We start from the raw sequence: 14,901 nt of genomic DNA on the forward strand, positions 1-14,901 counted from the left end.
ATTTATTTATTTAGCAAGAGACAGAGAAAGGGGGTGGGGGGCAGCCAGGGACAGAGAGACAGGAAGGGAGAGAGATGAGAACCATCAACTGGTACTTGCAGAACTTGAAGTTGTTCATTGATTGCTTCACATACGTGCCTTGGGGGGTGGGTGGGGGGACTCCAGCTCAGCCAGTGGGAGTCCCAAGCCAGCGGGCTCAAGCCAGCGACCACAGGATCATGTCTATGATCCCACGCTCAAAGCAGGAGACCCACCACTCACGCTGGTGAGGCCACACTCAAGCCTACCATCCGGGGTTTCCACCTGGGTCTTCAGAGTCCTAGGTCGAGGCTCTATCCACTGCACCACCGCCTGGTCAAGCTCCCCTTTTAAATTAACAAACAATTTGTGACCATTCATATAGAACGCTTCTAATGCCCTTTCAATTTTATGGAACAATAAAAGGCCAGACTTTCCTCTCAGAAACTACCTATTTTTTGCTGAATAGACCTAGCGGCGTGCCTTGGCTACACCAGCCTTTGTCAATAAAGTTGCGTGAATGCGCGCCTTTCCGGAGAGGCAGAATGGTAAACCGCAAGGCATTAAGGGAATTGTAGTCTTCCTGGGCGCTTGTGGCTAAACATCGCTCTGTGGTCTCCCGGAGAAAGAGCCAGAAGCTGAAAAAGGAGGGCGGGGATGGAACCAGCAGAGGCACTCTGGGCGCACTGCATCACGGGACTGGTAGTTCCTGTCGCTCTCCTCTGCGCCCCACGTGGGAGAACTGGACTACCATACCCGATAGGCTATGCGCGCGGGGGCAGGGGAAGCCGTCTGGACCTCGAACAAATCAAATTGAAGTAAAGAAACTGCCGGCTTTCAAAAATCCTCCTCCTCCGCCATCATCCTCCGTCGTGAAGTGAGCAGGTGGTGTTGAGTCGCGAGTGGGGAGAACTGACGGGCAGGCGGGCTGGGCATAGGGACCGCTGGGCTCGGAAGCAGCGACCCCAATCTGACCTGACCGGGACCCTATACCAGGCCGCGCTCCAGCGGGAGGACGCGCGTGCTCTGGTTTCCCTACGCGGCGCCGCCGTCTGTTTACGGTAGGATCGGGGTCCCTTTCTTTTCCCCGTCACCTGCCTGGGATGGGGGCGGGGGTGTGGGCGGCGCGGCCCAGGGAACTGGACGTGGAAACCGGGCCACCCCTGAGCGTCTTCTCCCCTGTGCCTTCTACGGCTAGGCGCGGACCGGGTGGGAGTGGGGGTGCTGGCCCCTATCACAAGTAGGGAAACAGGTTTAGAGAGGGCGTTTGGCTCGCCTGACTGCCCAGCACGCTGCTGCCAGCAGTGGCGTTTCCTTTTAGCGTCGGTGTCAACTGGGGGTGGTGCGCCTCCTCCAGGGATCCCGGGTAGGGCTCCCGCGCTGCCCGCCTGTCATTTGCGGCGGGCACTCGCTCGTCGCTCCCTCGCAGCCGCTTCCCGATAGGTCCACACCCGCCGAGGGCCAAGGCTGGCGGCGCAGCTCTTGGCAATCGGCGTGAGCCACTGCTAACGCTTCACAGGAGCGATGGACGTGCGTGTACGAGACTGTGACGCCCGCTGGCTGGCTCAGTTAGTTGGAGCATAGTCCCGGATACATCAAGGTTGCGGATTCGATCCCAGGTCAGGGCACTTACAAAGAGTCAACCAGGGAGTGCATAAATAAGTGGAACTACAGATCGATGTCCCTCCTACTATCCCTTCCTCCCTTTCTCTTAAAAAGAAAAAAAATAAATAAAAAGCAAAAAGAAAGTGTGACGCTCATGCTGAGAAGGTAGAGCACTGTTTGTGTATTTACCGTTTGTCTTTGACACTGGTCCTTTGCAGACTTTTCAGCTTCTTTTTTTTTTTTAATTTTAATTTTATTTATTCATTTTAGAGAGGAGAGAGAGAGACAGAGAGAGGAGAGAGAGACAGGGGGGAGGAGCTGGAAGCATCAACTCCCATATGTGCCTTGACCAGGCAAGCCCAGGGTTTCGAACCAGTGACCTCAGTATTTCCAGGTCGATGCTTTATCCACTGCGCCACCACAGGTCAGGCCCTTTGCAGACTTTTTTTTTTTTTAATTGATTTTAGTTAAAGAGGAAGGGAGAGAAAGAAAGTAGAACATTGGTCTGTTCCTATATGTGCCCTGAGGATTGAATGGGCAACATCTTGCTTCAGAGTAAAGCTCTAACCAACAGAGCTGTCTGGCCATGGCTCACTTGCAGACTTTGGACAAATGAATTAATCTCTCTGTGCTTCTGTTTCTTAGTCTAGTGTAGAGGATCGTGGCTGAACACTAGATTGACTGAAAGAGCAACTCTCCTCCAACTGATAAGTTCTGTGTGCCTATTCCATTTGGAGGTCCTACCACCATTTTTCTAGCCTCGAATTGTTTCCTCCCAGAACTACAAGAAGTGGTGGAGTTTCAGGCTTTTTTTTTTTTTTTAATTGATTGATTTTAGAGAGAGAGGAAGGGGGGGGGAGAGAAAAGTATTCATTTGTTGTTTCACTTAGTGTGCATTCATTGGTTACTTCCCATATGTGCCCAGAAAGGTGAATGAACCCACAGCCTTGGTGTTTCAGGAGGAAACTAACTGAGCTAAGGTGCCAGCACCTCAGGCTAATTTGTATTCATCCTGTCATTGGAACACCTTCTAAGTGATGTGCCCTATGCAGCAGATAGACTGATCCTGTGAAAACGTATGTCATATCACCCCCTCTCCTCTGCTAGAAACCTTTCAGTGGCTCCTTGTCATTTAGAATAAAAGCCACAGTTCTTTTTTTTGACAGAGAGAGTCAGAGAGAGTTAGAGAGACAGCTAGGGACAAACAGGAAGGGCTAGAGATGAGAAACATTAGTTCTTCGTTATGGCTCCTTAGTTCATTGATTGCGTTCTCATATGTTCCTTGACTAGGGACTACAGCAGAGCAAGTGACCCCTTGTTTAAGCCAGTGACCTTGGGCTCCAAGCCAGCAACCTTTGAACTCAAGCCAGCGACCATGGAGTCATGTCTATGATCACATGCTCAAGCCAGTGACCCTGTGTTCAGGCTGGTGAGCCCGTGTTCAGGCTGGTGAGCCTGTGTTCAGGCTGGTGAGCCCATGTTCAAGCCGGATGAGCCCGTGCTCTAGCTGGTGACCTTGGTGTTTCATACCTGAGTCCTCCGCGTCCCAGTCCGGTGCTCTATCCACTGTGCCAACGCCTGGTCAGGCAAAGTCACAGTTCTTTTTTTTTTAGTATTTTTCTCAAGTGAGAAGTGAGGAGGCAGAGAGACAGACTCCTGCATGCACCTGAGATTCACCCAGCAAGCCCCCTAGAGGGCAATGCTCTGGCATTGCTCTGTTGCAACTGGAGCCATTGTAGCACCTGAGACAGAGGCCATGGAGCCATCCTCAGCACCCGGGCCAACATTGCTTCAATGGAACCTTGACTGTGGGAGGGGGAGAGAGAGTAATAGAGAGGGGGGGGGAGGGGGGAGAAGCAGATGGGTGCTTCTCCTGTATGTCCTGGCTGGGAATCGAACCTGGGACTTCCACATGCCAGGCTGATGCTCTACCGCTGAGCCAACCAGCCAAGGTCAAAGCCACAGTTCTTAAAATGACCTTTGTGACTTGAGCCTTTTGTTCATTTTCTTTTCTCATTTGTCTCCTTTCTCCATCCCTCTCAGTACTCTAGCCTCACTGATCTTGATGTTCCTCTTCACCATCCCTTTCCCAAGAACAGTTAGTTTCATTTGCAAGAAAGTTCTTTCTCCAGATATCTGCCTGACTCAATCCCTGATACCTTTTAAGTCTTTTCTTTCTTTTTTTGTTTTTGTATTTTTTTAAAGTTGGAGATGGGGAGGCAGTCAGACTCCCGCATGCGCCTGACCGGGATCCACCCGGCATGCCCACCAGGGGGCGACGCTCTATTGCAACCAGTGCCATTCTAGCGCCTGAGGCAGAGGCCATAGAGCCATCCTCAGCGCCCGGGCCAACTTTGATCCAGTGGAGCCTTCGCTGCGGGAGGGGAAGAGAGAGACAGAAAGGAAGGAGAGGGGGAGGGGTGGAGAAGCAGATGGGCACTTCTCCTGTGTGCCCTGGCTAGAATCGAACCCGGGACTCCTGCATGCCAGGCCAATGTTCTACCACTGAGCCAACTGGCCAGGGCCTAACTCTTTTCTTTTTTTTCCTAATACCTTCTCTAACCATTCTACTTGAAATTGCATACCCCTCCCCCCCAAATTTCTTACCTCCTTCCTGTTTCTTTTTCTTATCAGATACTGGGTAACTTTTTTAGGATACTAAACATCTTGTTTAGAACATATGTTTCAAAAGGGCAGGGTTTTTGTTTCATTATTCACTGCTGTACTACCTGGTTCTTGGGAACAATGCCCAGCACATGGTAGTACTCAGAAATGTTGAATGAATGAGTAGATGCCTCCTTACCCACAAGAATAATTCATGTTTATTGATAAAAACCAGGGTGATAAGGTTAAGATAAGGAGAAGGGGATAGCAAGCAGGCTGTTTGGGCCCAGAAGAAGCCTAGGGGAATGGGAGGGTGAGGAGCTAGCCCAGCTGCATCTTTTTTTTTGTATTTTTCTGAAGGTGGAAACGGGGAGAGACAGTCAGACAGACTCCCGCATGCGCCCGACCGGGATCCACCCAGCACGCCCACCAGGGGCAAGCCTCTGCCCACCAGGGGGCAATGCTCTGCCCCTCTGGGGCGTCGCTCTGCTGGCGACCAGAGCCACTCTAGCGCCTGGGGCAGAGGCCAAGGAGCCATCCCCAGCGCCCGGGCCATCTTTGCTCCAATGGAGCCTTGGCTACGGGAGGGGAAGAGAGAGACAGAGAGGAAGCAGGGGGGGGGGGTGGAGAAGCAAATGGGAGCCTCTCCTATGTGCCCTGGCTGGGAATTGAACCCGGGTTCCCCGCATGCCAGGCCGACGCTCTACTGCTGAGCCAACCGGCCAGGGCCCCCAGCTGCATCTTGAGGACGAGTAGACTGGGGGAGGAAGCAGTCTGGGTGGAACAAGTATCTGTGCGCATCTCCTAGTTATGTCTCCTGTATCAATTTTCCTTGGTCTCCCCTGATTACCTGCCATTTCCTCTTTGGAGAAAATGGAGTGGTTCTTCCTTCGTCTGCTGAGCTTCAAGCTGGAAGCTCCTTTTTTCATCAACTCTGCCTCTGGCCGATTGTGATGGTGGCTGTTGTGATGTAGAGACCTCTGATCTCCTAGGAACCTCTGAGGTCTGGCCACTGGGCTGCCTGGTCTCCTGGCCAAGGGTGAAACCAGATGTGCAGTGAGTGAGCAGACCCCTGTGCCTCACCCCCAGAGCCATGCCAGAGTGGGTGGTGGGGATTCTTTGGGATGGATGACCTGGATCCTGTAGCCATTTATGTCCTGTTTGAGGAATGGGACCCTCAAATAGAGAGCAGCCAAGATGATCAGGCAGGTTTGTGCTTGGGGCAGACTCTTTGCAGCCTTGGGTCTGGGACTTAACTGCCTCTCACTGGGAACTCAGGAACTGGGAAACTCACACAGCTTTGCTAGGTGTCCCAGTGTCCCAGCTGGGGCAGTTGGGCAGAGGAGGACTGGTAAGTGAGATGATAATTCTTCAGAGTTGAAACATGATTTTCCTATTTTCTCGCTACCTTCTCCATTTTTCTAGAATTATTTCTTTCCCAATGCTGTTTCATTCTCCCAGTGGCTTAGCTCTCAGAAAGCTGGGTTCAGAACTTTGATTGATGTCCTGCCTTGCTCTCCCCAACCAGGGTACACCAGGAGCCTCCTCTCTCTGTCTCTCTCTCTCTCTCTCTTTTTGTTTTACAGAGACAGAGTCAGAGAGAGGGATAGATAGGGACAGACAGGAACGGAGGAACGGAGAGAGATGAGAAGCATCAATCATTAGTTTTTTGTTGTGACACCTTAGTTGTTCACTGATTGCTTTCTCATATGTGCCTTGACCGTGGGGCTACAGCAGACTGAGTAACCCCTTGCTGAAGCCAGAGACCTTGGGTCCAAGCTGGTGAGCTTTGCTCAAACCAGATGAGTGCGTGCTCAAGCTGGCGATCTCGGGGTCGCAAACCTGGGTCCTCCGCATCCCAGTCCGACGCTCAAGCCACTGCGCCACTGCCTGGTCAGGCGAGCCTCCTCTCTCTTAATGAAACTTTGGCTACCTCAGTTTGCAGATTTCTAGGGGAGCCCACCAACGTGTCCAGCATGGCTTCTGAAGACATTGCCAAGTTGGCGGAGACGCTAGCCAAAACCCAGGTGGCCGGGGGACAGTTGAGTTTCAAGGGCAAGAGCCTCAAACTCAATACTGCAGAAGATGGTGAGTTCCTGCATGGGCTAACCCAAAGGTGGAAAGGGGGCATGGGAGCGAGTACTTACCCTTACTAGTTGGCAGGCTCCTTTAGCTATATTATCACATTTTATCCCTGCAGCTCAATGAGGTGTTATTGGACCCATCTAACAGTAAGACTCGAAGGTGATTTGCCCTTGAGCATGTGCACGCTTTCCTGCCAGTCTTCATGTTTGTAGTAGACATTCCTGCCATGACAGCTCAAGATGGCACATGGGAAGAGCTCTTTATCTCTTCAATGGGATGGAGGCTGTGAGGGACTACAGTTAGTGGCAGTCCCAAGATATAGTTGTTAACTTCTTTTTTTTTTTTTTTTTTTTTTTTGTATTTTTCTGAAGCTGGAAATGGGGAGAGACAGACAGACTCCCGCATGCGCCTGACTGGGATCCACCCGGCACGCCCACCAAGGGGCGACGCTCTACCCCTCCGGGGCGTCGCTCTGTTGCGACCAGAGCCACTCTAGTGCCTGGGGCAGTGGCCAAGGAGCCATCCCCAGCGCCTGGGCCATCTTTTGCTCCAATGGAGCCTCGGCTGCAGGAGGGGAAGAGAGAGACAGAGAGGAAGGAGAGGGGGAGGGGTGGAGAAGCAGATGGGCACTTCTCCTGTGTGCCCTGGCCGGGAATCGAACCCGGGACCTCTGCACGCCAGGCCAACGCTCTACCACTGAGCCAACCTGCCAGGGCCAGTTGTTAACTTTTTTTTTTTTAATAAATAAATTTTTATTTAAATGGGGTGACATCAATAAATCAGGGTACATATATTCAAAGAAAACATTTCGCCCTGGCCGGTTGGCTCAGCGGTAGAGCGTCGGCCTAGCGTGCGGAGGACCCGGGTTCGATTCCCGGCCAGGGCACACAGGAGAAGCGCCCATTTGCTTCTCCACCCCTCTGCCGCGCTTTCCTCTCTGTCTCTCTCTTCCCCTCCCGCAGCCAAGGCTCCATTGGAGCAAGGATGGCCCGGGCGCTGGGGATGGCTCTGTGGCCTCTGCCTCAGGCGCTAGAGTGACTCTGGTCGCAACATGGCGACGCCCAGGATGGGCAGAGTATCGCCCCCTGGTGGGCAGAGCTTCGCCCCTGGTGGGCGTGCCGGGTGGATCCCGGTCGGGCGCATGCGGGAGTCTGTCTGACTGTCTCTCCCTGTTTCCAGCTTCAGAAAAAAGAAAAAAAAGAAAAAAAAAACATTTCCAGGTTATTTTGTCATTTAGTTCTGTTGCATACCCATCACCCAAAGAGAGATCGTCCTCCTTCACCCTCTATCCAGTTTTCTTTGTACCCCTCCCTCTCCCCCCCAGTTGTTAACTTCTTACTTCAGATCCATCCCCACCTTCACTGCCATGATTCCCAAGCTGGTCTAAGTTCCCAAGCTGGTCTAGGAATACCTGTCACCTTCCCCAGAGCTGAGGCCCTCCTGGAGCTGTATTAAAACGGCAGTCTAGTCCCTCCGTATCTGGAGGTCTGGTCGATGCAGTTGAATCTCTCTGAGAGAAGGTGGATGCTCCTGTCTATGTACAGGTACCAGGACTGGACAGAACTAGGAATCGGAATGCATACCCTGTTTTTTTCATCCCTGGCCAAGGCATGACTTACACTCACCAACCTGAATCCTCTAGTATCTAGAAGTGAACTGTGACACTTCCAGTACTTGTAAGGGCTTGAGCTTTTGGCCCAACCAAACAGACTGGTCTGGACTTGCCTGGTTGTCTTGGTGTGTGGGCAGGCTTGCTTCCCTCTGATGGGTCAGGGACTGCTTGAGTCGTGGTTTGCTGGGAACATGGTGATGCACGTTCCTAACATCTCTATAGGGTCTTGAAATTTACCAAGTTCCTCCCTGTGCTATTATTATTTCCAGTGCTTACATAATCCCTGATGTACAAATGTTACTATTTTATAAATAAAGAAAAAGGACTTGGGAAACTTAAATAACTTCCCCAAGGTTGTACAGCTGGTAAATAGCAGAGCCAGGATGTTAACAGAGATCCAACGGTTCCCCATGCCCGTGCTTCTCAGGAGATGTTCAGCTCAATGCAGTAAACGTAGATTTGCTATTAAGTTTTATTCACTAGACACCATGTCAAGCAGAGTCGTAGGTGCCATACAGATAATATTTTAGCTTCACAAAAGTCCTTGAAGTAGGTTTCATCTCCATTTTGCAGATTGAAAAATTAAGGCTCAGGGAGGTGGTATGATTTGTGTAATGGCACAGGTATAAGTAGTGCAGCTGGGATTAGAACTCAAGTTTGGCCCTAAAATCAGTGCAGATAACCACTTCACTAGCATAGGCTGGACATGCTGCCTCCCATTAAAAGGTCACTAGGATGGCCAGCTTATAGCCCTGGCCTCTGAGGAGCTTGTAACCGGGAATGGGAATGATGTGCTCAAATAACAGGAGGCTGAAGGTGAAATATACTCTTGAGAGATGTGAGTAGAAGGCTCTGGGAAGGAAGGTGGTAGAAAGGGATCACTTAGGAGGGCCCAGGAAGTCCCTGTGGATGAGGTGGTATTTGAACTGTCCTTGAAGAATGATTTGAAGGGGAGAGGGCACTGCAGGCAGGGAGAATCACATAAGGCACAGGAGCTAGACACACAGGGTAGGCTTGGAAGAAAAGTCAGAATCCCACAGGGAGCCCAGGACAGAGGTTGTTGAGTACTCTGCTGAGGAGTCTGGTAGCCTTACCTTGGGCCCCAGAAAGGGACTCTGTCTTGGCTGAGAGTGTGCCAGCACGGCCAGATGTGGGCAAGGGTCTATGTGAGGAAGCCACGAGCTTAATAATTAGAACAAGGCCCTTTTCTCCCTGGAAAGTCATTTAAGGACCAAAGAAAGGCTCTTCTATTTTACATGGCACAGTGATAATAAACACCTGGAACGTGTTACTCTGTGAAGTGGCAGAGGCTGGAGAGAGAAATCTCTGCCATACAGCCACACAACAGTTGGTTTGGGCCCATTTCTAACCTGTATTTAAGTTAGGTATAACTCCATTTGGATTGAAAACCAAGTGAGAGGAGCAACTCACATGTGACCCCCACTCTCTCCTATCCCTGCTCTTCCCGTTTTGGTGCATCCCCTCCCCAGGCTGGTCTACGCTGCACTCAGGAAAGGTGCAGTATCTGTGTGTTTCTGTGCTTATGTCACTTATACAGAGTAGGTCAGTGGTTTTTGTGCTGGTCCATGAAGCAGTTAACCAGCCTGATGTTGTGTGAAGATTATAGACTCCACAAAATTTCTGGCAGACTAGCACAGTTTCACAGACAGGTGGTTGAAAACTAGTGGCAAAGGTTATCTTTCCTTTAGGTCCTGGCATCTCTGTTGCCTTGCTTTTAAGGATTATATAAGCTGGCCTTAAGCAGCCTTCCTCTCCCCCTTGTTGACCTGGTTAGTTCGTGGGTGTTAAGGGGAGGTCCCTTTTGCAATAGGCCTTCCAAAAGGCCCTTGCACAGCAGCCCTTGCGTGGTGTGCTAGCTCCAGAGCAGTCACCCAGGAGAGGGGAGGAGGAAAGGGGAGCGATTTTTTTTTTATATAAAGCTTTTATTTTATTTATTTATTTATTTTTATTTATTCATTTTAGAGAGGAGAGAGAGAGAGACAGAGAGGAGAGAGAGACAGGGGGGAGGAGCTGCAAGCATCAACTCCCATATGTGCCTTGACCAGGCAAGCCCAGGGTTTCGAACCGGCGACCTCAGCATTTCCAGGTCGACGCTTTATCCACTGTGCCACCACAGGTCAGGCCAAGGGGAGCGATTAAGGGGCTTCTCTGCTGGGAAGGGCTGCGTAAAGTCCATGGTTGTGTACATAAGCAAGGGTTTGGGGAGGAACATGTAGATTCAGTTTTGGAAAAGCAGTCTGAAGTTTAGCTTTTAGCTCTGCTGTTTTCCCTGAACTCCTGGGCAGAGTTGCTTCATTTTTTGAAACTTCAGCTTCCTCTTTTATAAAATGGGAGGCTCATACCTGTCCAGCCTTACTGGTAATGAAATGACAAATGGACAATGAATGCTGGTCATTACTTTCTAGCTGTGTGACTTTGGTAAGCATTCATTCACTTCTCTATTTCTCAATATACTTAATTGTAAAATAGACATACCTCATTAGATGATGTGGGGAATGTATGAGTCAGTGTATGTAAAATACACGTTAGTGTGTTAAGTACTTATCCATACATGGTAGTGAGCAAAGGCAGAGTGAGCCCCTTTGCTCATGTAGCTCATGACCAGTGGGAAGACAGTATTAATAGTCACCATATCAAAGTTACCATGATGAAGTGAGTAATCATTTAGATGGGTATAAATAGTGGCAGGCTCCACGTGGAAGAGCAGGTTCTGTGCTGCCTGTTGGGAGCTTAGGAAGGGCTTTTGAGGATGTGCAGCAGAGGGGCATGGAGGGAGGGAGGCCCGATTCGGACAGCTGCTGAGGGAGCCCCTTATAGGTCATAAGTTACCACCTTTTGCGACACCCTCTGTGGTGGGCTTTGTAATCTGGAAGGTCAAGTTCAAACTTTTTTATCTCCCACATATATCTCCATCTCTTCTCTATATGTCACCCCACAGCACTTTCCTGCACCAGCCAGACTGGATTGTTTGTTTCATGTAACCAGTGTGTTCTGTTCAGATTATAGTTAATACATGTACGTTATAGAATACAGAAACATTGCAAGAGGGGAAAAACCTATAACTTCATTATCACACAGTCCAAGAGTATAATTACTGTTAATTTTGGTACATTTTCTAGTCATTTTTGTTTTTAAAAACATTTCTGAGTTCTCTTTACATTTTTAAAAAATATACTTAGGAACATATTACAAATACTTTAAAAGCTAATTTATAGCCTGACCTGTGGTGGTGCAGTGGATAAAGCGTTGACCTGGAAATGCTGAGGTCGCCGGTTCGAAACCCTGGGCTTGCCTGGTCAAGGCACATATGGAAGTTGATGCTTCCAGCTCCTCACCCCCTGTCTCTCTCTCCTCTCTCTCTGTCTCTCTCTCTCTCTCCCTCTCTCTCTCCTCTCTAAAGTGAATAAATTAAAAAAAAAAAAAAGCTAATTTATAACCTGAATCACTCATAATCTTACCACCTAAACATAACTGCTTTAACACTTGGTTTCTGTCTTTCTGGACTGTTTGTGTGTGTGTGAGGGGTGGGGGATGGAATACCTATAACATTTTTTAAAAATTTATACAGAGGAAAGAGAGAGAGAGAGAGAGAAGGGGGGAGGGGCAGGAAGCATCAACTCCCATATGTGCCCTGACCTCCCATAAGTCCAGGGTTTTGAACTGGCAACCTCAGCGTTTCCAGGTTGATGCTTTATCTACTGCGCCACCACAGGTCAGGCGAATACCTATAACATTTTAAAAGTGTTATCGGCCCTGGCTGGTTGGCTCAGTGGTAGAGCGTCAGCCTGGCGTGCAGGAGTCCTGGGTTCGATTCCCGGCCAGGGCACACAGGAGAAGCGCCCATCTGCTTCTCCACCCCTCCCCTCCTCCTTTCTCTCTATCTCTCTCTTCCCCTCCTGCAGCCAAAGCTCCATTGGAGCAAAGCTGACCCAGGCGCTGAAGATGGCTCTGTGGTCTCTGCCTCAGGCGCTAGAATGGCTCTGGTTGCGACAGAGCGATGCCCCAGATGGGCAGAGCATCGCCCCCTGGTTGGCGTGCCCGGTGGATCCTGGTCGGGCGCATGCGGGAGTCTGTCTGACTGCCTCCCCGTTTCTAGCTTCAGAAAAATACAAAAAAAAAAAAATACAAAAATAAAATAAAATAAAAGTGTTATCAGCCCAAATACCAGGAGACAACCTCATTATTATTATTTTTTTTTTAATTTTTCTGAAGTGAGAAGTGGGGAGGCAGAGAGACAGACTCCCGCATGCACCCATCCGGGATCCACCCGGCATGCCCACCAGGGGGGCGATGCTCTGCCCATCTGGGGCATTACTCTGTTGAAACTGGAGGCATTCTAGCACCTGAGGTGAGGCCATGGAGCCATCCTCAGCGCCAGGTCCACCTTTGCTCCAGTGGAGCCTTGGCTGCAGGAAGGGAACAGAAAGATAGAAAGGAAAGAGGGAAGGGTGGAGAAGCAGATGAGCACTTCTCCTGTGTGCCCTGGCTGAAAATTGAACCCGAGACTTCCCTACGCCAGACTGACCCTCTACCACTGAGCCAACCAGCCAGGACCTACCTCATTTTTTTACTTACCACCACTATAACATGGATATTTTCTAAGTCAAACACCTGTGTCACTATTCATAATGACATTAATGTAACTGTACCCCAGTGAATTAAGCTGTCAACCTGTCTGCTATTGATGGACATTTTAGTTGTTTGGAATTTTTCATCATAATAAAACAATGCAGTAATGAACTCCCCAAACATGAATAATTGAACACTTGAAATCTTCGTGCCATCATACCTGCTGACCCTCTTGACTTGGGTGCTATTTTCCCAGGCCTGGTGCCCTTCCTGTCCTGGGAGGCTCCATGCACACCACCCACAAGGTGTCCCAAGTACTTTTTTTTTTACCTCAAGCAGCCATAAAGGCCTTGGCTCCTAGACCTTTCACACATTCCTTGTTTTTTTTAAATTTTTTTTTTTTTTTTACAATGACAGAGAAAGTCAAAGAGAGGGATAGATAGGGACAGACAGACAGGAATGGAGAGAGATGAGAAGCACCAATTATTAGTTTTTCATTGCGACACCTTAGTTGTTCATTGATTGCTTTTTCATATGTGCCTTCACTGTGGGGCTGCAGCAGGCCGAGTAACCCCTTGCTCAAGCCAGGGACCTTGGGTTCAAGCTGGTGAGCTTTGCTCAAACCAGATGAGCCTGCGCTCAAGCTGGTGACCTCGGGGTCTCAAACCTGGGACCTCCACATTTCAGTCCGACACTCTATCCACTGTGCCACCGCCTGGTCAGGCCATGCCTTGTGTTAACACTCCTTACAGAAAAATTGTTTATGTAGTTGTGTTCCCTGCTAGACTATATGCCTGTCTGTTTCTCCTTTGTAAGCCAGGACCTGGCATAAGGTAGGGACATCATAGCTGTTAGAGTTGTGAATGACAAGGTAGCATCTGGGCTCTCCTGCCTTAGTTCATGACTTCAAAAGTCTAATATTCTCTTCTTTGGTCCTGGGCAGCCAAGGATGTGATTAAAGAGATTGAAGACTTTGATGGCTTAGAGGCTTTGCGCCTGGAGGGCAACACAGTGGGCGTGGAAGCAGCCAGGGTCATCGCCAAGTCCTTGGAGAAGAAGTCGGAGTTGAAGGTGAGATCTGCAATGGCAAGTAGGCCAGGCATTGTTAGGGACAAGCTTCCACTCACATGGCCACAGACTTTCTTGGGCCCCTCTCTTGTTGGTGGAAGTGTTTTACCTGTCCTGGGAGGCTTCATGCATACAATCCACAAGGTGTCCCAACCTACAAGGCCACCCAGAGGCTCTGAACCTGAGGTCTGCTCTCTCTTTGATCGAAAGGCACATGAATAACCCTTACCAGGTGGTGGGGAAGTGGATAGAGCATTGACCTATGACACTAAGGACCCAGCTTTGAAATCCCGATGTTGCTGGCTTGGAGGCGGGCTTATCGGCTTGAGCATAATGTCATAGATAGTACTCCATGGTCGCTGACTTGACCCCAAAGGTCACTGGCTTGAAGCCCAAGGACACTGGCTTGAGCAAAGAGTGACTGGCTTAGCTGGAGGACCCCCGCCCCCAGTCAAGGCATGAATGAAAAAGCATCAGTGAACAACTATAGTGCTGCAGCTATGTGTTGATGCTTATCATCTCTCTCCCTTCTTGTCTGTCTCTCTCTTGTGTGTGTGTGTGTGTGTGTGTGTGTGTATATATGTGTGACAGAGACAGTGAGAGAGATGGAGAGAGGGACAGATAGGGGCAGACAGGCAAGAAGGGGGAGATGAGAAGCATAAATTCTTCCTGCAGCTCCTTAGTTGTTCATTGATTGATTTCTCATATGTGCCTTGACAGGAGGGGGAAGTGGCTATACTACAGCAGAGTGAATTACCCCTCGCTCAAGCCAGTGACCTTGGGCTTCAAGCCAGCGACCCCACGCTCAAGCTGGATGAGCCTGCGCTCAAGCTGACGACCTCGGTGTTTCTAACTTGGGTCCTCTGCATCCCAGTCCAAAGCTCTGTCCACTGTGCCACCACCTCTTGATCAAACTGTTTCTCTCTCTTTAAAAAAAAAGGGGGGGTTGGGGGGGTAGGCATGACCCCTGATCCTCAAAGTGAGATTAACTCCTGGAGTGGGTGAGAAGGGTTGAAAGGAGACTTGTGAATAAAGTAATTTCCTGCTGGAGCCCATACTGTTTACTTTTCTGTTCTTCCACCACCCCGAATCATGTCACATGGCACTGGGCCCCACACCACATGGGAAACTGGTCTTCAGAAGGGGCACTTGGCCACCGTGGCCCTGGTCCTGCCACTGCCTTGCCATGAGGTCCAGAGCACCTCCTTTCTCTCATACTATTTCCCTCTCAGAAAACAGGGTTGGAGAGATTGGGGGATTTTTCCTGACATTTCTGCTAAGCCCACTGGCGTTGTGGGCCTCCAGATCTCACCAGCTTT

General features: G+C 49.9%; 1 protein-coding gene across 4 annotated transcripts in view; it reads left to right on the forward strand.

The window, feature by feature from the left end:
• Positions 1-799: 799 nt before the first annotated feature.
• The window catches only part of RANGAP1 (Ran GTPase activating protein 1), a 34,354-nt gene continuing 20,252 nt past the window's right edge, over positions 800-14,901 (forward strand). The window contains exons 1-3 of one of the 4 annotated variants that reach the window (XM_066257066.1): positions 800-895; positions 6,166-6,315; positions 13,458-13,585. In XM_066257066.1, the coding sequence (XP_066113163.1) occupies positions 6,204-6,315; positions 13,458-13,585 (240 nt within the window). In that variant the 5' untranslated portion in view covers positions 800-895; positions 6,166-6,203. Of the gene's footprint in view, positions 1,080-6,165; positions 6,316-13,457; positions 13,586-14,901 lie in introns of all 4 variants that reach the window. The other 3 variants (XM_066257074.1, XM_066257060.1, XM_066257083.1) reach the window with 3 other exon arrangements.

The sequence above is a fragment of the Saccopteryx bilineata genome, chromosome 1 (genome assembly GCF_036850765.1).
Source record: "Saccopteryx bilineata isolate mSacBil1 chromosome 1, mSacBil1_pri_phased_curated, whole genome shotgun sequence".
NCBI lineage: Eukaryota > Metazoa > Chordata > Mammalia > Chiroptera > Emballonuridae > Saccopteryx > Saccopteryx bilineata.